Source organism: Aythya fuligula, chromosome 7 (genome assembly GCF_009819795.1).
Source record: "Aythya fuligula isolate bAytFul2 chromosome 7, bAytFul2.pri, whole genome shotgun sequence".
NCBI lineage: Eukaryota > Metazoa > Chordata > Aves > Anseriformes > Anatidae > Aythya > Aythya fuligula.
In genome coordinates, this window is record NC_045565.1 from 23938027 (window position 1) to 23960345 (window position 22319).

General features: G+C 41.0%; 1 protein-coding gene across 5 annotated transcripts in view; it reads right to left on the reverse strand.

Moving 5' to 3' along the window:
• BTRC (beta-transducin repeat containing E3 ubiquitin protein ligase) overlaps window positions 1–22319 on the reverse strand; it is a 117118-nt gene that overhangs the window by 89670 nt on the left and 5129 nt on the right. For 3 of the 5 annotated variants that reach the window (XM_032190877.1, XM_032190875.1, XM_032190873.1), the window contains exon 2: window positions 10861–10929. The exons of the other annotated variants lie outside the window; for them this stretch is intronic. In XM_032190877.1, coding sequence (XP_032046768.1) covers window positions 10861–10929 — 69 coding nt within the window. The remainder of the gene's footprint in view (window positions 1–10860; window positions 10930–22319) is intronic. 5 annotated transcript variants of the gene reach the window in all.

Here is a 22319-nt window from a genome sequence, read left to right on the forward strand (position 1 = left end):
AGCAAGCAATTCTGCAAGGGAAGCAGAAAAGCAAATGACAACTTTAAATGGAATACTGGCAGGGAAAGAACAGGCTTTTTGTACATTGGGGTTTAGAAGGAAAAACCTGCAGGTCAAGGTGAACAGGAACTTGGTGACACTTTATAGGATTTTGTGTTTCTGCTTGCCTTGTTATTCATGAAATAAAATACGATTATTACAACAAAAATTCTGATCATCGAAAGCACAAATACAAAAAAAAAGAAAAAAGGAGCCAAAGCAGCCAGTCAAGGAAAATACTAACCATTTTGTAGAGTTAAAGCCATTACTTCCTGAAATACAGGGAGTTGCTTGTTCATTTTAAATCGCTACTGCTAAATCTAGGGATGCATTATGACAGCTATTGCTTTTACCAGCCAGAGAATTTTTGATGCCATAAGCACTGCTGCATTTGTCTAATTACCGGTAAGGCAGGGAAAAACAAGTACATTGTAAATGGGCAGCTAGCTATGAAAACTGGAGGATGTGACAGATGAGATGCTAGAGGTTTCAAACCCTTGCACTCTTCCTTTTTGCAACCCTCCAGTCTTTTTTTTTCTTCCCATCCCCCTTAAAAAGGGGAGAAATCTGAGTGGAAAGGGCAGCTGGAATGGGTATGAAATGACAGCTGCCTTTTGAGCCACCATTTCTTGCTGCTCGTAAGAGGGCTGGAAAATCTTGCACTAGATTACTACGTAGGAGCAACAAAACCCATCTCTGAGCAGAAAGGTGATGGTCAACATTCATAATTTGGCAGTACGTAGACAGCCACAGAGAGATTAACCCTGTCCATCACCACATTCTTTGGTTTATTCTGTCATAATTTAATGCTGCTGTTCCAGAAATAGTATTAAAAGATTACTGGGGTACAGAACCTATACAAGTGTGCTTTCTGGAAGTTTAAGGTACCTTAAAATAAATTCCCCACCTCATTTTCTCTCTTAAAACCTCTTCGTCTTACAAAGACTTGGGAACTCAAGAACATGAGTACTTTGTAGTATTACTCCTCACGTGAGATACTGCCCTTCCTGGAGGCAAAAACTTAGAGCCACAGTATTGTAACAGGCACCAGAACTGAGCCATGCTTCCCTGTCTGCCACCCTAGCCTTCCAGGAGACACTCACTCCCACATACCAACACCTTCCAAATGCCAGCAATCTTTTCTTTGCAGTGTCATGTGTATGGCTCCAGCTATCAAAGCTGTTGTAATGGTAAGCCTTAGAAAAAAAAATAAGTGTACATCTACAGTTTACTTTTTATCCAATTTAACATTTACTTCAATCAAAGCTGGCTGTCAACACTCTCCAAGAACATCACAGTAACGAAGGAGATTAAGGGCAACGTGGTATCCCTGATGACATAAAGCAAATTTACTTGGTAAGCATCAGCTGTTTACCGTTAGCCATCCTAAGATTCAGGACATGATACAAATAAAAGAAAAAAAAAAAAAAGACAATAACTATCCTATGTTTTCGTGTGTGCATGAAGACTTGTTAGCAAAGTCTTGCCCCAGCCTTAGTTCCTCTTCCCTGGCTGTCCCATTCCTTGGGCTCACTCAATATTTCATCCTGCAATGGTGAACTAGATGAAGACCTCATTGCCAATAAAGTAGGTTTGGCAAAATAAAAGAGGTCATTTTAAATATATGTACTGAGCAAAGCATGGAAAGAGAAGCAGGAAAAAGGAGGGCCACTCTGTCAGCAGCAATGCTCGCTTACGTTGCCTCAAAGTTGATGTGAGAGGTGGCTCCAGTCAGATGGAGACACTACAAGCAGCAGCTTGGGCTCTCCATTGTGCCAGGGCAATTACAACGTTATGTTCCTCTGCAATTGCCACCAGAAAGGAGAACATTGAGGGTCTTTTCTGCCGAACAACCTGCACCTGCAGAGGACACTGGTACTCACCCATGTGCCCTCACTGCTTAGTATTATTCCAGAACTAGGAAGTACACAGTAAACAATTACCAACACCTCAGGTGACTTCTGAATCTGCTCCGGTATGTACCAAAATTCACATTACTGATACAGTTCTGTTACCCAGCTTAAAAAAAAAAGTGAAGATGCACACACACTGGGAGAAAATGTCATTGCTGTACTTGCCTGTTACCTACCGAAGGAAGCAGAGACTCTAAATTACTGCTGCTGACTGAAAGAGGCTTATTCACAAGCATGAACAAAAGGCCCCAGGTGCTTCAATAGAAACAGCTTGTGTGTAAATCAGATGAGTGACCCAACAGAACAACTTCATTTACAGCCTGATCTCAGAAAATCTCAACAGCCTCTGTCCCCAGCCACCGAGCAAGCCACGTGTCAAATGCTCACTTTTGTACTGTCAGCTCCACAAACGAGGGACCGGCCTCTGCGTTCTCTGCTTGAAAGCTGACTGACAAAATCCTCTCCTGAACTCCCAGTCAATCCACATCGATTCTTCAAAACAAAGATACAGAGGCACCGAGGTTGGACCACGGCCAAATGGGAACGCTGATACTGCTTGCTAAGTACTGGGCCGGGGTGCAGCAGCCTCTCCACCTTCCTTTCTCCCGATTGCATTAAGGCTGCGGGTGTCTGCGCGCCTTCCTGACCCGGTGGTGCAAAGCTTTTAATTTATAACAGCTAAGCATCTTTAGGAGACAATAAGTAGCATTAGATAAGGAATTATTTGACGAAATACACATTTCTTTCGCTGCGAACTCCGTTCCCTGAACTCTGAAATATGTTTTCCCACTGCAGAAACGCAGAGAACAGAGTTGGAAGCAAGTTCAGCATCCTCCTGACAGAGGCTGGTACCAGCTGCTCCACTCGTGATTAAATGGGCTCGCCTTGCTTTGAATTCAAATAGGCTGAGCTGAGTGGGCAGTGGCACCCAGCTGAAGGGAAGCCGTATTTTAACCTACCCAACTCTTCTTGTAACTCTACTGCAGGAACATTTTGGACTACATCAGATGTTTTGCCACTAATAGCCTACCCTCTATTCCAATTATTTGATGTCCTAAAGACAAATCTGGGTACACATCCATTGGCTAAACTTTTGCCACTGCTAAAAATTTGTGATTTACTTTATTTCCTATTGCGTTACAGGATTATACGCTGCAATTTCAGGCTGCTTTTTGATCAAATTTGTTCTCTTCTGGTCCTTCGGCAAATACAATATACTACAGGTAACTAACACAGTTTTAGTAAATTATGTTACAGGTCAGAAATCTATCACCTTCTCCTCCAAAACTAACTGGTTCTACATGAGGAGAAAAAAAAAATGAAGTTGTTGAACCGCCACACTTTCCAACTATAGTGCACAGAAGGTGTGAAAATACAAATGCACTGTACTGAGCTCACTGTAAGCAGCAACAAAAGCTGAACACTAGTTTAAGGATATTTTCTTTATAAACACTTTGGAGATCTTAATTAAAAGTAGTATAGCATGAATGCCTTTAATTGTGCCCCTTTTTACCAAACTAAAGGGCAATAACCTACCTGAACCCTGCACTCAGCCCTGTGATAACCTGTGCATGTAAAATGCCTTTGATGTACAGGCAACATAACATACATTTGTGCACACCATAACAAGTCAGTGGCAAAGCCAAAAAGGAAACCCTTTTTTTTTTCCCCAATTGCTAATTTTGGTCAACTGTACACAAGACTAACTTCAGCTGCTAACCATATCCATTTTAATCCTTTCCTAGGTCCGAATTATTCCTCTTCTATAGCACACTGTCCAGTGCTTCACGTAGTTCAGCTCTTGAGATAAACCAATACAATTTCTTCTCCTGGGAGATGGGGATTAAGATCCTGTTCACCCAATAATTAAGGAGCACAAGTAGAATGTGATGTGTTGACAAGAGAAGATGAAGAGTTTAAAAACAGAGAAAAGGGGCTTTAGCTGTTTGGTCCCACTGATCGTAAGCGATGGAATTGGAAAGGGTTGTACAAAGAGAAACAGAAACAGGGCACAATTTGTAAATATACTAAAATCGGGACCAGAGGCAAAGAGAAGTACTGGAAATTCTACCACGCAAACTGCAGCAAATAAAATAAAGGGAAACTTGAAAACATAATAAAACTAGATACAGCAGGCCTGAGTGATGAGACAGGTCTTTCCACATCTCATCTCTTGAAAAGTCAAATACAGGATGGCTGGGAAGTACAATTCTCCTTGAAGAAGTCTCTTTCAGAGCACTGCTTCCTGCATGCCTTTTAAGTCTAAAAGTAGGAAGTATGCCTTAGGAATTTTGATCCTTCACAATGCTTTATCAAATAAATGCTAAAATGGTACTAGGATCCTTAATATTCATGATTAGAACACAACACAAAAAGCAGGAGGACAAACCCCAAACCCTTCATGCCCACTCAGTTCCTCTTGGACTTTTTTTGGCCACATATTTAACTAAGCCAGTGCCAATAATACAACACACAGCACTTTCACACTGTGTCTGATGTGCACTATTCCTGTCACTGCAGAATGCAATACATCATATAAAATATATTAGATAAGGCAGCTGCTATTTACATTGCAAATGTTGGTGTCACGAAACTTAATCCCAGAAATTTGCTTCTTGCTTGGAAGTGATTTGGTTTTATTTCTTTGGTCTAGTTTTCATCCTTTTGACCTCTCATACATACATAAAGGTTAATATACATCTTGTATTTTTTTTCCTCTCTGCTGTTCAGATAGGTATTGCCTTTGATTAAATACATGACATAGATATAAAGAAAAGAAATCCCTGGTGCAATCTGCATGCTTTCACAATTAAAAATCTGTCAAATATATTTCATTTTTTAGCATCAGTAGCACTTGATCGTGTTGGGTTTTTAACTGTGAAAAAGTTGTATGATACAGCCTCAAAAAAATCCACAAAAATGGAACAAGAATTATTTTTAGTAGTTCTTTGTGGGGCTTTATTTTTTCTTTCTTTCCCCCCCCATCCGAACTGTGGATACAAGGCATGCTAAATACGTAATTACATGAGAGAGCCACCCAGCTTTCAGAGGAGCCATTTCAGTGAATTGTGTAAATAATATGCCTTTAAAAACCCTCAACATATGAATACAGATTTACCATTTATGGAGCAGTTATATACCTGAGAGACAAAAATACCCATTTAAAAAAAAAATCCTGCCTAATTATGAACTTACCAAAGAGACTAGCGTGGCTCAGAGCAAATTAATACTTTTATAAGTTTCTCCAAAAGTTTGTCTTTTTTTTCATTTGAAAATATATATTAGAAAAAGCTTTTAAATCTGTAAGTCTTAATTAAACCAAAAACTAGAGTTAGAATTTACACCTCCTTATACTCCAGACCCCTGGTTCTCTGCACCTAAAATAATGCTGACTTTTTTCATCACTGACTTCTTGGCTGGTTTTCCACAGTAAGATTAAGTTATAAAATAAAGAGGAAACTACAGCACTCCTCAGAGTGTGACCACGAGAAGGATCTCCCAGGGTTCAACCAGCCCACAAGCTGTCAGCTCCTCCAGCTGGTACGTACTGCACCAGAATTGTGAAGGGCAACACTCTGTTGCTGTCAAAACCAGCACTTTTCACAATTTCTCAGCTTCTATTGTGTTCAGGCATTTAGGTCACACATATGGCAACTATCAGAAGTTGTTTGTTGCTGTTTTGCTGTAAGAAAAGTCATCGAGCTACCTTACTCAGGGACCTTGAAGCATTTTCACCATCTACAAATCAAGCAACCTAACTCCTCACTATTGGAGAGCAGAGAATATGTTCCTAGCTCCTGCAGAGCTCTTCAGAACAATCAGGTCTCACAAATCAGATGTAGAAACATGGTAGTAGGTTTCAAGCCCAGCACTCTTCCTCTATTCCAAGCATAGGAGGTGCTGGGCTTCTTACACCGGCGTTGATGACTGAATTCAGTGCAGAGGTTTCCCCACTCACCCTAAGGCTCGTGGGCTCAGTGCATTCTGCAAGCTCTGCTGTGCACAAACAGCTCAAACCACTGGAAATGATTTCTTTTCCCTTAGCCTCCCACTTTTCATATAATTGCTCCGTAAATTTTCCTGAACACACATATTATGCAAACTCTTCTCTAATCTTCTGGTAACTCCCTAGCTTACAGTAACTTTTTACAAGAGATTCCAGTTCACTAACTGCTCTTAAATATCAAAGATAAGGTACGTAGACAAGGGATTACATATTCAGGCTATCCAAATATTTTCTTACCTGAACAGGATCCGGGAGGATCAGATCACAGCTTTTAGGTAAATGTTTGTGAAGAAATGTTTTCTTCAAAGAGTGGTTACTGGACTTGTTGGAGCTCAACAATTCAAGATCAACAGAACTTACGTGCCCCAGAAAGGAGCCAACTTCCCAGCTATAAGGTGTATGAGATCCTCACTTGCCAAGTGCTAGAGGGAACTCATGTAGATCATATCTGAACTAGACAATACTAATGTCTCCATAATTACAGCTCTTTAATCTGGGAAGCTGATTTATCTAAAGCAGTGCACCTGCAGAGCATTGCTTCAGATGCCATTCCCGTCCTTAAGGAGTGTAACAAGTACATGTAGAGACTTGTGCGTGCTTCTTCAAGCAACAAAGATGGTGTTGTTAAACCCAAGACCTACCCAAACTTACTCAAAGCAATCTCATCACGGTCTACAGCATGCCAACTATCTGACGGGTTACAATGGAGATGCTCTTGGTCTACTTAGAGAAGAAACAGTTGCTATTAAGCCCCATCATGTCCAAAGCCTGATTTTGTCGGAACTTCTAACAATTTCAAATCTTATTATGTCACAAGAGATAAATGGAAGAGGATGAAAGAGGCAGCCTGAGACTCGGCAGACCCAAAATCTAATTCTTTGAACAGGCGTTCTTAATGTGCTTGAGTAAAGAGGAACACAGCATCTCAGCTCCACATCTGCACAGCACGGACAACAGAACTGCCCTGCCTGAGAGGTGTCAGGGACCAGAACGGGTCCTTAACATGCAGCTCTGACACAAACACCAAGCACTGAACATCAGGGAGTGGAGAGGACAGCAATCACTTTTGTAACAAAAAGCAGAAAGAGCACTATACTGACTGTTTAAGCATCATTGAACCTGAACATCTATGGGGTTTAAAAAAATCCCTAAAACCTACTACTAAGAAATGAGTTGAAGCCTCCTCAGCTTGAGACTCTTCTATACATCAGGTCTGGAGTTCCATCACAAGAACTGCAGAGAAGAATCCTACATCGGCAGAGAGATTAAATGGATGTTTTGTTAGATTTTCCCCCATCTTCAATGTTGTGTAATTCCTGAAACTCTCAGGATTGTTATGTTATGCACATACCACACAAAAGCTTTCCAAGGATAACAGGTATGTCTTTGAAGCACTTGACATTCTCAAAATACTACACGAATGCCAAGTATTAATAACAAACTGCAGAAAGAAAGCTTATTTCTACTTTCCACCCAAGGAGTTAGTATGTGGATTGTAAAAAGCATATGGGACCATCAAAAATAGAAGATACGTTTTTGAAGTTAAAGAGTAGATGCCAAACGATGAAATCAACCACTAGAACAAAATCAAAATATTTCCAATCAGTGCCTTTTTTTCCTAGGAAAGCACAGTTCTAGTGAAAGAATCCTCTTTTCACCCCACTCCTGGTTTTTCCACTGTGTTTTCCAACTGACTTGACTGAAGTGCAGACCCTTAATATCTCAAACGCCTTGTTTGATTACGCTGGCCTTTGCTGGTACCAATCTAGTTAAGGTAGCACCAAGAATTTCCAGCATAAAACACATTTACAGGTTTATAACTTGGCCCTAAAAATTCCACTCCAGAAGACGGTGGGAGGCAGAAAGGCTCAGATGAACACATTATATTACATATCCTATGTGATGCACACTTGCTCACAATAGTATATGAAGGGAAGGGATTAGCTTCAACTCTGAATTACCACATCTCACAAGCCACTTCAAATGATACTTCTATTAAGGCAATCAAAATAATGTTTTGCAAGTGTTTCAGCTAATTAAGAGCCTAATTTGCCCAATTTCTCACGTTGGCTTAAATCATAGAAGGCATCAATATCACCTTGGGATTAGAACATGTCTATTGATTGCAGTTGCACACTAAAATTACCCCCGTCCTTCCCTCAGAAGTCAATGGCAGCCTGTCTTCAAAGGGTCAACATCTGGGGATGGGACGTTACAGGCTGCCAGCAGCACAACGCAGCCATCTGAAGAAAGGCTTAACCGAAGATCAAGGCCAAATAAAATAACTGTAGGTGTTTGCCTTTTTGTAAGGGATAAACTCCCAGGAAGCTGCTGGTGTAAAGAGAGCTTTCCAGGTTATTTAAAATCCTGTTCTTAAAGCAACACACATTTCTGGCCATGGGTATTGTATTTCCTCTAGCCCACATATGAGCACAACACAGCTCTCGGCTGCAGCACAGCAACATTAAATAGAAAAAGCTGCCATTAAAGGGCAGAGGGTAATGACATTAGTGTGGGCGACCCATGCTCAGGTAGTGTTCAACTATTATCTCCAGTTTAAGTAGGCTGAAAATACGCAAATCCAGCCAGCTCTGTTTTTAGATAAAATTGTCAGTTTTATGGATATTTATAGGATGTGTCCAGTCTTGCAGAACTCCATCTTCCTCCACCTCATCTGTAATATAAACTGCTTTTAGCCCACATTAATACAATGTGTTACTGGGATACTTCTCGCGTTCTGTGTAAGCCAGGCAGCAGATCAATACTCAGCTACACCGAGGAAAAAAAAAAAATCATTATGTTAGAGTCCTTTTAAAAAGGCAGACACCAGGAGGGATAAACCTGATGCACAGACAGCATTCCATCTGGATGCATACGTAGATTGCTGCTTTTAAACAAATCAAAAGTGGCTTTCTTCATGATAAACAGTTTTAAAGAACCTCACAGAGAGGGCCTTTGTATATATATCCTACAGCAAATCAGTCTGACCTCAAAAAATTAACCTCCCTTATTAGGAGAGCTCTTCCTTTCGATCAAGAATTGCCACCCTTTGTATCCACTCCCTTACCCATATACTTCCCGTGGTGAAATCACAGCCCTCAAATTGGAACAGTAAAGCTATTTCAAAGACAGCATCTGCTGGTGACACGAGCTCAGGTTTATAACTTTTGCTTGGATCAAGGAGGAGTAAGGAGATTTAAGATAAAGGCTTTAGGACCAATAGCAGTAAACCAAACACCAAAAGGAAAGCAGACACACAGAAAAGCATAACAAATGTGCAGGTTCTTTTATTATTAGAGATTGCCTAATGTGAAATTCGCTAGCTGAACATTGCTTTTTTTTTTTTCCCTGAGTATTTTTCAGAGGCAAAAACGCACATATCCCACCTGCATCAGAGCATTGGTAACAGAACGTAGCATGAACAGATGCAGCTCTGTTTGCCTCAGAAGAAAACAGAAAAGCCACACAGTCCTCTCCCTATTGTTCTCGCAACCTACCACGTAAGAAGAACTGATGCCATGCCCCATAGGTCAACAAACTTGAGCTCTGAGAGACGTTAATTGCAGAGCTGAGATTCCTCTGAGACACCTTGCCTGCAGCTCAGCAAAGTTTAAATCAAGAGAACATCAGCTCCGGTGTCCCAGCTGACCTTCGCTAGTGGGGACTTCCAGACAGAGAGGGATGGGCTCTCAGAGAGAAGCTCCAAACCATGCTTTGCCTTTGTGAGGCATCACTCATCTGAAGCACTGCTTTGCAAATGGACTCCAGGACTCAACGCCCAACTTTTTATAAGCATTCGAGCTCTGCTCAGTTCCCCAGAAGGCGATGTAAACTGAGAGCTGCGAGCAACCTGCACGAACACGTCACCACTTACTACTTGGAAGACACTGAGACAAGACTGGAGAGGCTCAAAGCCATCCTGTTAGCACCTGCAGTGAAACTCGGGTGTTTCAAGGCTTTGTGCTGCTGTTGGTTTCAATTCTCTCCCGCTCCACACAGGTGACTTGTCCCTTTGTTTCCGTCGGGCTCACAGCACCACGGATCCTTTCACCACCACTTTTCATCATTTTCCCAACTCCAGTTGCCACGACAACAGGATGCAGCTTATCTGTGCTGTTTTCATATTTCCAGCTTTTGTTGCCATAACAACACAATCTTCCTGGCTTTCGACAGAAACAGCAACTTTAAGCCCCGTATTCGGAAGGACGCCGGATTCTCTCGTGAAGGCACACGTATGATGAAGAGATTGATACGGGCAATTTGTAAATTAAGCCATTTTTTTCTGAAGGGGGAATTTTTCACTCGCAAAAGTGAAAAAGCTGACAGCAATTGCTAGAGGCAGACTGCTGAGACAACTAAAGCCTGGCCTTTAATAACAGCCGGAGCAATATAGCGCCGGGCCGCTTCTGAGTGGGGAGTCCCCACAGTGTCAGATTGTGTCAAACTGCACAATTGTTATGTGATGTGAGTGAGTGTCCGCACTTGTTTCACCCAGTCAGACCTGAATTAGACGCTCGATGCAATTCTCTCGTGTTTTAACCCATTGGCCTCGCCATTATTACCCAGCGCCGCCGCCACGCAGCTTTGTGTTTGAAGGCGCGTTTTAATTCTGTAATTTGAGCTGCTGTTGCAGATTTCTTTGCGGGCTCCAATCCTTTCTGCTTTCAGGTGACTGCTTTTTGAACTTTTATTTACAAGGAGTGCACATTCAGAAGACTCGTGAGGAAAATGTTATACAAACACAGCATGCATAAACACAAAACAGTGATGGCTATGGAGGGTATCAGCTAACATGGCACCGTAACTTCATTATACCCTCATTTATGTACTTCACTAATGAGACAAGCACAGGTGTCCAACACAGTCCCTCACATGAGATGAATAACAATAATACAGTCCAACCTGCTTTAGCCATGCTTGGTATCCAGAAGATAAAAGTTGGAATCCATCTTTTGGCATGTGTATTCGGGGCTAGGAGAGAATAGACATAGAGAGAGACCTCCTTTTACACTGGGACCTAGCTAACCTAAGGCTAAATTCTGGAGTATTTTAAATAATAATAATTAAAAAAAAATCTGCATTGTTTATTTATTTATTTTTACCAAAAAAATGCAAATGTTTTTTTCCCCAGATTTTGTTTATTACCTCTGGTATCAGCTGCTTTAGGAACACTCTCCTAACAAATCCACCACTTTTTTTTTTTTTTTTTAATAAAAAAACAATTTCCACCATTTTACATTTCAGCTGGGTACACAGAGATATTCCTTTAAAATTCCCACACAAATGCACTTGGATAAGCGCTGCAGCTGTGGTGGGTGAAGCACCAGAGACTAACAGCCTTTACTGCTTTTGCCAGGGTGTAAAGCTAAATGGTACCAAAACAGCAGCAGTCAGGCTATGAGAGCATTTTTACAGTCACTCAACAATCAGACCAGACACGAGACAGTGTGAAAGGATTATGGAAAGACTCTGGAAAGGTACAGCCTTGACATGGGAATAGCAGGAAACCACACTCACTATCATAAATTATTCCTCAAACTGAGAAGCAAATATAAACTCCTCCCCTCTTATTGATTCCATGCTTATCGGGTTGAGGAAAAGGCAAGATATCCAGTCACTCTGGAAGCACAAAACACACAGTATAACTTACAAATAAATAAAGAAACGTAACAAAATGAAACATTACCTGTCATGACATTCATTTTCAATTCAAAGATTCTCAAAATCTGCAAAACTATTTGAATTTAACCATGCCCCCCAAAAAAAGGAGATGCTTAGGAACTAAAATCACATCTGAGCCACAGGACCAGACAGGATGCACTCAGACACCAAGTTCACCATCCTTTTTACTCCTGGCAATCACTTCGCAGTCCCTTTCTTAATTCACTGTAAATTTCCCTCTACAACAGCAGACACATGTCCCCACGTCTCCTCCTGGAAGGCTGGAAACATCTCCCTGACTTTCAGAAAAGATCTATTCAAGGTGAGTTTATTCCCATTTGTTCTTGTGTCAACCCAAGATTTAGTTTGTACAAACTGCGTCCACCTTGGTGCTTGTAACAGTAAAAATTAGAACTGCTTAGAGAGGAAAAATGCGTCAGCACTGAATGACTAATATTCACAGCTATGGCGGGGAGGCAGTTCAGCCTTGGAATTGGAAACAAAAACACGAACTGGAAAACACTAAAATGTTCCCTATAAAGAGAAGTACACATACAGGATTTCAAAATATACTTTGAACCTTAGTTATTTCTGCTTCTCTCCAGCTGAAATTGAAATCCTCCTAAATCTTTCAAAATACTTGTAAGATTATGCCCTGGTGTCCTAGCCTGTAAACTCGGTTAAACATGATTTTTAATAACCACTGTTGTGCTGATAAATTAAAGTCAAGTACATCTGGTTATGGCATTCACCTGCTGAGCCTGGACTTGCAATGCTTAACACATTAACAAACCATGTTTTAGGGGACTCCTTACACAGCTAGAAGCATCATGCTCCAAGACCTAATCCTTAGTTCAGCACTAACTTCATGGGTGGTTAGTCTCTCTACTACTGTAAAATGAGGACAACACTTATTTAACCCACCTCACAGGTCTGCTGAGAGGAACTGCTGACATTCCTACGTGCTTTGAAAATGGAAGGGACTACACGACGTCCTACCTATCTCTAGCAAGAAGGCTACAGAAACCCACATTTACACCTGGCTCAAGTGCTTCGGTTGCTTTTTCAAAGTTGTACAGCACGGTATACCTGACAAGGGGAAAAAGAAGAAAAAACAGCCTTCATAAACAAGCAGAAATAATGACCTTTTGGTTAAATCAGTGTCAGGAGTAAAGACCTGAATACCAGCCTCAGATCTGCCCAGGTTCACACAACAAAGCTGTGAAAAATGACCTCGCTCCTTTCTCTGTTTCGGTCACCTGGCCTGCAAATTAAAGGATAAGAGTAAAGCTTTCTCTTAGGACTGGCAGGCTGCTTAATGTTTGTAAAGCCCAGCAGCCCCGAGCAGTGTGAGTAACTGATTTAAGAATGATTTAAACCATTTAATCTGAAGATCCTGGTGCTGCAAACATGTAAGTATGTTAACAGATCTTCTACAACCACCAGGATTACTCCCATGCAGAAGTGTCTCCACCACCAAAGATAACACCGTAGTTTTATTTACACAACTCTTAGTAACACTAATTCTTTGTGACTTCATTGCTTGAGCACCAGCAGTAAAAGTAATTAGGACTTTCAGCAGATTAGCAGCTACTGTAAACTTGATTTATTTTTCAGTACTGATGACTTAAATACACAAACAGGAGAAACCAAGACCCATCACCGTACTTGCAAAAGCACCTCAGTGAGGCACGTCTCCTCTACCTTTAATAAGCTTCTCCCCATTAATTAATCTATGCAGAAGAGAAGTAAATCGTACCAGTACAAGGTATGTCACTACCCAAACGTGCTTCTTGTTCTGTTAAAGTGGGACATGTGCAGAGGTGAGCCCCCATTCATGTCGAATGCAAGTACTGATGGAAAAGCATAACTTAAATAAAATCTCTGGAGCTCTGGCTCACCAGTGTTTAATTCATACCCACTCACCATTGGCTAAACTTTATTTTACAACCAGCCTCCTAAGTTTTGCCTTTTGGTTCTCATAGCCACACTGTGAATGACCCCAGGGATGTCTTCTTCAGGACGGACAAACAAGTAAGTACATCTGGTTAAACTTTTCTGAATTTCTTTGTCCAAGTGACAGCAGAGGAACCCACATGTACCTTTATTAAAAAAAAATATTTTTAAAACCTTTAAATTACGAAAAAAAAATAATAAATCATCCTTCTTCCCCTGCCAGCCTTTAAAAGCTCTGGGACACTGACAAATATCTTGTTTGAAAGTTGTAGTATTTTATCAATCAACGCTAAAATCCTCCAGAGTTACGACCCATTCAAGGCAATTCTATCAGCGACACAATTAATTGCCCAGCAAGATCTGCTCATTTTTGGATTTTCATGAGCACACACTGTTTATGTTCATGATTGCAATATCATTCAGAAGTGTAATATTATTTTCTTAGTGCCTGCTCCAGCATTTTCCATGACTAGAGGTTAAGCTGCTATGTTTTTTTCTCTCTTTTTCAATACCCACCCCTGTGCTCACCTTCCTCAGAAGCAACTTGGCAAGCGCTCTTACCGCTAACTTCTATCTTGTTTTTTCCAACCCTTAACTGACTTCTTTCCTTTCGTAATCCACTCTTCCCTTTTCAATCCATTTGATTTCTGCCATCCCCAGCAAGGCCTAGAACAACAGAATGATTTCTGAGAACAAGTCAGCCATTTAATATTCAGCGGTACCCTCTTCCCTTCCCTAAAAAGGCTGATTTTTAGAGGACATTTAATTACAGGCCTGAGTTCCTATTTTCTAAGCCTAAACACAACCCCTGAAGGCTTACAATATTTGAGTCACAGCTGGAGCTGTGGTTACTATACAGTTTAAATATCAGCCTCTTTACTGTGCAATTTGTTTTGAAAATCAAATCAGATGCCGTGTCATAAACAAGTGCTAATTAAGTACTGAGCGGAAATTGGGCTTTTTTGTGCAAGAAGGGTTCTTAAATATCTGCATCTTCACTTCCATAAGAAAAGATAAATATGTCAGAGTGATAATTATAAAGTGAAACCTACTATGGTACGTGCCGAGCAGTACTGCTGCCTCTCCGTTTTATCTGCTCCCACGTAAGAAGAAATAGGGGGGAAATGAGACTCGTATGAAATATATGTACATACTAAGGATTTTATGAATCTGATCATAGAACCCATAATGCTTCCTTCCCCCCTCAAAGAGGACACCGGCTCTGGGTTTCCATCACGTACCATTCAAGCAGGCAAGCTAAACCCATCGCTCTCTGTCACCGCAGCGCAGCTGTAAAGCTGCTTCTATTTTCCTTCCCTTGAAGTTATGATCTACACCCAAGTATTTATTCGAAGATAACATTGCATTCATTAGATGTAACACCTTGTTTTGACAAATACCAAGTGAAGAAGAGGAACAATGCATTTTAATACTCTGAAGGTTGCCTCTGAGTAACAATATTCACGACTCCATTAACTAAGAGGCTCGTGGCTACAATGGCAGAATTAGATCTGTCACTCACTGACATGGGAGGGCACGGCCAGTTGCACTGAAGATTGTCCGGTTCAGATGACTTTCAGAGTAAAGGAAAATATCCCCTGTGGCCTAGAACTTGTTAATGAGTTTGTATGCATTACAGCAATAAATTGGATTCCTACTACACCGTCTCGTGGCCCAAACAGATACCTTATTCCCCTGCCCAAAGCACCGCTCAGGATAAGGCACCATTAAATCTCTGGACTCTAATTCAAGAGAAACAGACAGGATTTCAGTTTTTTTCATTATTATTAGCAGATAAATTCACCAACTCTCTGATACTAAAACCACAGGCTGCTAACGTTCAAGATTGCAGTTTGTGGGATTTTGGAGAAGGGATGAAGGACATCGAGCTGGTCAGTAGGTCTCACAATTCGATGCATGAACTTCTCAGGGACACAGCACTGCCAAGCAGCAGGCTCTGCCTCTGCCTGGAAGCTTAATGAATTCACCGCACACGGTGAGCACGGCTCCTCTAGTTCTTCAGTGAATTTGTCTGGAGCGTATTGACCAGGATATGTTCAAAACCAACTTATTGGCAAGCGCGTATTTATATTCCTTGACAGATAAGAAGACAAGCTTTTATAGCCTGCAAGGGCTGCAGCTACAGGGAAAGCTACTTCAGTAACATGAAACATCAGGATACCTTCTTAAGGGCTCCCAGGAATACTAAGCTACAGCATTCAAAACCAGATGGAGATCCGTGATGACACTCCATTAATCTTAGGACAAAGTAACAGTGAGCTCTGTGAACATGCTTGCTATCACAGCACAAAGACATCCTCCTCATGCCCATACATAAAAGCATCCTTGATTTCGCAACCACTTGACATTTCACATCTGAAATTCAAGTTCAGCCCCTCCAAGACTACAAAACCTACGGTGAAGAGAAACTACACGTCTCATATTACTGTCTGAACTTGTGCGGATTATCCAACAAGAATAGCGGCACCCATTATGCACAAAACAGAAGGTAGAAGCTTGTCTAAATCTCAAGAAACTGAAGATGGTACCTTCTAAGGCTGTATCTTGTCTCTTTTTCCTAAACCCATATAAAAGCTGGAAAGCTTATCCTGGATACTAACTTCTCACCACAACTCAAAAGCATCAGGAATGAAAAATTTTGTGCTTCAGAAAAAAAAAAAAAAAAGAAAAAAAAAAAAGCCAAAGTGAACAACATTAAGAAGTCTGGAAAACTATGATATCCATAATCAGTAGAAGAACCTCTAGCACTTTTACCTTCCTGATTCCCTACTCAAATCCAGGTAGCAGACCAAAAAAAGCATACAGAAGAGATGGGTTAGAAACCTGTGCCAACTATCCTGCAAAGAGACGTGCATTTCCCATTAAGCAGACAATTCTTTTTTTTTTAAGAGGATTACAATTATTTTTTTCTAAAGAAATTGAAACGCTTTTGAGAACAGAATCCAGTATTCAACCACAACATTCTGGTTAGCTAGTCAGTCCTCTGAATACACAACACTCCAGCCAAATTCTTTTCTATTCAATAAAATAATCCAAAAAAACTTCCATTTTGCAGAAATGGCCATTCTGTCCCCATTAATTCCCCCCACAAAGCACTGTGCTACAATTACAGCATGGGACCTATTCACTCCTAAGTAACTTGGAGCCCATAACGCATTGCTCGGAGTATTTACCAGGATGTATTCAGTCTCCTTTCCTAATCTAAATGCCCTGTACTAAGGTCAGCTCCACGACAGTTCTCAGCTCCTCAAGACTGGCACAAGATGCAAAAGCTTCTTTGTCTGGCTTGACTAGAGGAAAAGCTACCTTAAAACAATGGATACCAAGGAAATATATTGTCTTGGAGGAATGGTTATGGTGCAAGAATGAAGCAGAAGTAACTGAAGATACCTAATGGGTGATCTCTGGCAGCATCCTCATGCAGAATAAATACCTGTAAAAAGCTAACCAGAACAAGTCTGAAACATGGATTGGCTGACCAACCTTTAGAAAAAAATAATAGTAAAACAGTACATACCATCTCCCAAGAAAGGAAATCTACCAAGACCAAGTTCTGATCGCTATCGCTAAAATGAAGAACTCGCCATGGGAGGCCGAAGTAAATCTACTCCCAATTTAGAACAAATTAGAATTAGTGCTAGACTAACCCAATCTTCTTCTTTAAGAAGATCACTGAAGTCCAGACAAATTAGAAGTAGTTAAGCATTTGATAGATGACACGTAGGAAGTCACTAGTTAAAATGGAGAGGATTAGGATTAATACCGGAGTGGTAAGGAGGATAAAAAACTAAAGAGGGTCGAGGATCGCAGGTTATTTTGAAAAGGGGAACCACCACACTGTACGATTTGATCCTTGTTGAGATCAATTATTAATCTTAGAATTAACGTTCAAATATTCTCATTAATCGCTAAAATAGAATTACCAATGCACTGATGAAATTTGCTGATAAAGTTAAGAGGCATCAGAATATGTAGGGCACGGCATCTTGCAGATTTGAGTAACACAACTAACACAAGATGGATATAAATCAAAAAGTAACATTATTCCCATTATTCCCTAGGCACTCAGCAACTGAGAAGAGGGGAACAGGCCTAGAGCTATGTTCAGATTCATTAGACAGTGATGGTTCATCAGTAAGACGGAGCCACAAAGACAAAAAATGCTACTACAGGATGTATAAGATGAAAAGATCCCTGTAGAAATAAATTAGTATGAATGCTTTAGTACAAGGAACCCATAAAACCTCTCTCTGGAATGCTGTGTATAGCTCTGACCACGCTTGTTCCAGGTAGATTAATCAAATTCTGCAGCTGTTTAACAAAGATCTGCTAAGATGATAAGATGCTATACGAAACATCCCATGAGGGAAAGCAAAAGGAAGAAAAAATCCATCTCAGAGAATAGGAGGATACAACCGCTCCCCACAAACATATCCCGATGAGCACAGAGGACCAAGAAGAGCTGTTTAAACTCAAGAACACGGACACAAGAACCAACAAGAATGAATTAGCCATGAATGAAGTTAAACTGAAAAGTAAGAGTGAGGATTCTAGGTATCAAGTGCTGCAGTTTGGACCATATCAAAGGAAATTCTACTCATTTAAGAAACTGCTCTGAGTAGGTTGCAAAAGAAACTACAGAGTACAGTCAATACAGGGGATTTGAACCCATGCTCCACTAAACCTGCTCCAACACCACATGGAGATCTTTCCTGTCACTATCAGGCTCCGTACTGTTTTGCGTCTGCATGAAGTCATATTGTTAAGGTCAATGAGATACGGATATATATGAACATCCTCTTGGAAGTGGAAAAGTCTCAGGACATTTCTGCTTGTTTATAAAAACAGCTGTGACGAAGTGCAAAAACAATACACTATACTGGAGTCATTCAAGTCAAAAAGAGGAAAAAAAGGAAAAAAGTTACAAAAAAATGCAGAGGGCATGTAGATTTTTCTGTTAAACCTGTTAGCAACAGAAAACACCTTCTGTCATACTTGAGGAGGGTGTTAACATTGTCTAGGTTTCTTCAGAAAAGTGCTGAGATGCTTCCAAGAAGCATCTTCTAAAACGAGACTGATCCCTGCTTCTTGAGACTACACCCACTTCTCATTGTTCTAATTTGCAGGAGATGAATGACGGCTGGCTGCATTCCGCAGCTCTGTTTAGAGCTCTGGCATACAAGAAGGAAGAGCATTCAGCAGATCCAACGAACCACCCCTCTGGAGAACCACAGCATCTTCCTATCAGACAGGAATTTGAAGGCCAGCTATCCGTAAACTAAAAGCAACTCCCACATAACCACAGCTCTGCTCTGCATCGCTCTCACAATAAATTACAAATGATGTGCGTGGAGAGGGAGCGATTGTGCTGTATGACAGACTTCCACACTAGACCATTTTTCTCTGAAGCAACTAGAGACTGCTTTGGCTGCCAAATGGGGCAAGCCTGGAAACGTCAAGATTTCCTTTTCCAGCCAGAACGCAGTCAAGCCCTGCTTTGTACCCACACAAAGCCCACCTTCACCTTTCTCCCGAGTATTCAGTCCATCCTCCTACATTTGAAAAAAATTATGAACTGTAAGATGTCCTTAGGTGCAAGAATCAAGGGAGAACTCCTACAAACTGCAAGAATCCACATGTGGGCACAAAGCCAGGTGATGGGAAAAGCCACACCAGAATTCGGCACTCACTAGAATCTGGGAGAGCAAATTCCCTTTCTACAATCTTCATCACATCAATTTTGCTACAGATGCTTCCAAAGAGGATGGCGTGGACAGCCAGACTACAGTTAGAGGTATCCTTCATGCTGTCCTGCTAACGTACGTCTGGACTTCAGAAATTCATCCCTTCAAAGTCTGTTCCTGCAACATTTCTTTTCTTATCACGGGATGAAGAAAATGAAACCAGCATTAAAGCTCTCTGCTTCTGCCAGTCCGAACTGGTTACTCCAGTAGATTTTGCCAAGAGGTTGCATGACTCCTGCTCACAGACCATAAACGCTCCTGTCCTTCCCTCAGCAAGGCTGGGAAGACCCCTCGCCACACTTCCCTGTTCTTCCTCGTCCTCTCCTTCCTGCTGCTCTCACCAAGACGATGCAAAGAGCCTGTTTCAGCAGTGGGGAGAAGGAAAATTAAATCAAATGTCTTCAGTTCTTAGTGCAGAGGACTATAATCAGCAAATTTATGATCTTTTGTTTCCGAACACACCATTGTGAAAAAGTGAAGGAATTTAAAAGAAGAAGCCTCCACTGCAGCTTCTGCCATCACAGCTACCAACCCGGGCTGCGCACACAGAGCTGCAAGCAGGCTGGGCACCCATTGGTGAATGGAACCACGGAACTTGCAAATGAAGGAGAAAAAATGAATTTTAATGCAGTTTTTAGAAATACTTGTCATTGTTTCAGCACCGCCATTTAGTGAATGGGACCGATTTCTCTCTCAGTAGGGGATGGTATTTTAATGATGTAACAGTGCACTTCCCAGAAGAAAGACAAGCCTCATGAGGCAGATTAAAACAAAGAATATTCAGATCCCATTAAAAACAGACAGTTTCAAGCCATTTTAAAAATTAATTTTGTTTAATGATAAAATGTGTTATCTTAACAGGTGGTTAGCCAATTGTAAAATTAACCAAAACATGGTTAGAAGCACAGGGGTAGCTATTAGAACTACTGGTTTCTTTTTATTCTTCCTACTCTTATCAGGGTACCGTATGACCCTACACAAATTCCTCCCGGTCATGACCCCAGGCAAATTTCTGAGCTTCAGTTTCCTCTTCTGCAAAGCAGGGGTAGTAACGTGGCCAACACCAGAGTTCCTCAAGGACTCAGACAAAAAAAAAAATAGAAAGAGTTGTTTAATACACAGGACGCATTCAATGTAAATCTCAAGATGTTTATTTCCCAACAGTTGCTGTGGAACCAGGTTTTTCTCAGCGCTAATCAGCATCTCCATCAAGTAAACAGCTTCATGTTCGATCGCCCATTAATTATATTTTGAGCACCTACCATTTAGCTGCAGCCACTGGACTCTGCTTTGCTGCAACTCATTTGCTGTTTCCACAGCTAAACAAATGCTGCATTCAGCCCTTCCGCGTTGAGGGATTTTTTGAAACAGCAAAGATCCCATGGCTTGCTGCAGCTGAGCAAACCAAGCTACCAGGGCAACTACGAGAAGTTCCCATGACAGTGTTCCCACATCGCCCAATTGAGGAATTTAGAAATTTATATTGTTACCAGCAGCTGGCTTCAAGGACAAGGTCTACGTGACTGCTAATCACAAGGGGGTTGTTTTCTTGCAGGTGGGGTTGTTTTCTTGTAGTTGTTTGTCTGAGTGCTTTTGACCAATAATCTTGTGTGAGACACTGTCCGCCCCTGTTAAGTTCACTATAAAAGTTAGGCTATTTGGGCAATAAAATGGAGCATGATCTGACCATACTGGTGTCTGTTGTGCTTTTGGCCGTTGCTTCCTGCAACACTTCTGTGCAAAAGCACTTGAAATATATAAATAACACGCCTTGTTAAGCATCTCCTGAGTTGTAGCAAGGAGGAAATGAGGAAGACTGGAGAAAATACAAAGTATTAGAAACACTAGTTGGCCACTGAGCATGCTGAAATACTACATGCATCTCAGCAGCACACACAGAGGTTTGAGGTGACACAATGTAAACAGACAAGGAAACAGGGATAGGTTATTCCACTTGCATTGCTGAATTTAGTATGACAACTTCTATAAAATAAAATCCAGTGGCTCAGCTTGCTGGTTGTACATGTGGTCATTCATACCTTAAATGCTGTTGTAGTGATCACTCAGAAAATGAATATGCCACAAAATGCATCTACGCAGGGGAGACAAGTCAGTGGAATCCCATCACTCAACTCAGTGAAATTTTGTAATTTTTAGGTATAACTGACTTTCCCTGTAATAAAAGGACTTTTCATTAGCAAGTTTTATGGTACAAACAACTACCAGCAGAGTAAAATGAAAAAAAAGAAAGTGGATGAGCACATCCACTTGACAAGATACCCAGTCAGCATTTGTACCACTGCAAACACTTTCTGCTCTCCACTTTAAATGTTTTTATAGTTGACGTGAATTTTAAATCAGATTAGAACATGAAGCTTCTCCTTCCATTTAATTTCTAGTCTCAAATCACTTTCCCCAGCTCAGTAAGTGCTCACACTGAAAACAAACAATGGGAAAGCACTGAGTAACTTTACCTTTTCATCTCACTTACTGCCCACAGATCAGAGCTTGTTTGGCCGCTGGAAATGCTCTGATCAGGTTCTGTTGGGTTGGGTTTGTTTCCTCCCCTCCTCTCTCATTAAAGATCAGCTCTCCAAACACAGCATATTCCCTACCTTACCTCTGGAGACAATACCTAACTACAGAATGAAATTATTTTCTTCCTCGGAAATCCTCGTTACATCGTGCCATCTCCCAAACCACTATAAAGTATCAAGAATGTTGAGGCCACTGCCCATATTTTGTATCTTCTAAGGATTATTTGGGAAAACCTTTGCCTAACCAAACTCTGTGGCTAGAACAGGCTGCTTTATCTCACTAATGAGAATGATAATTTAGTACCAAATACTCATGAGGAATTATAGCTCTGCTGACTGGCAAATAATTTGCCAAGGCAGATTAGTTTAGCTGCATAAAATAAATATCCACCTGCACATACTAGTACTAATCAGGGCGTGAAATTAAACTTTTTATTCAGTG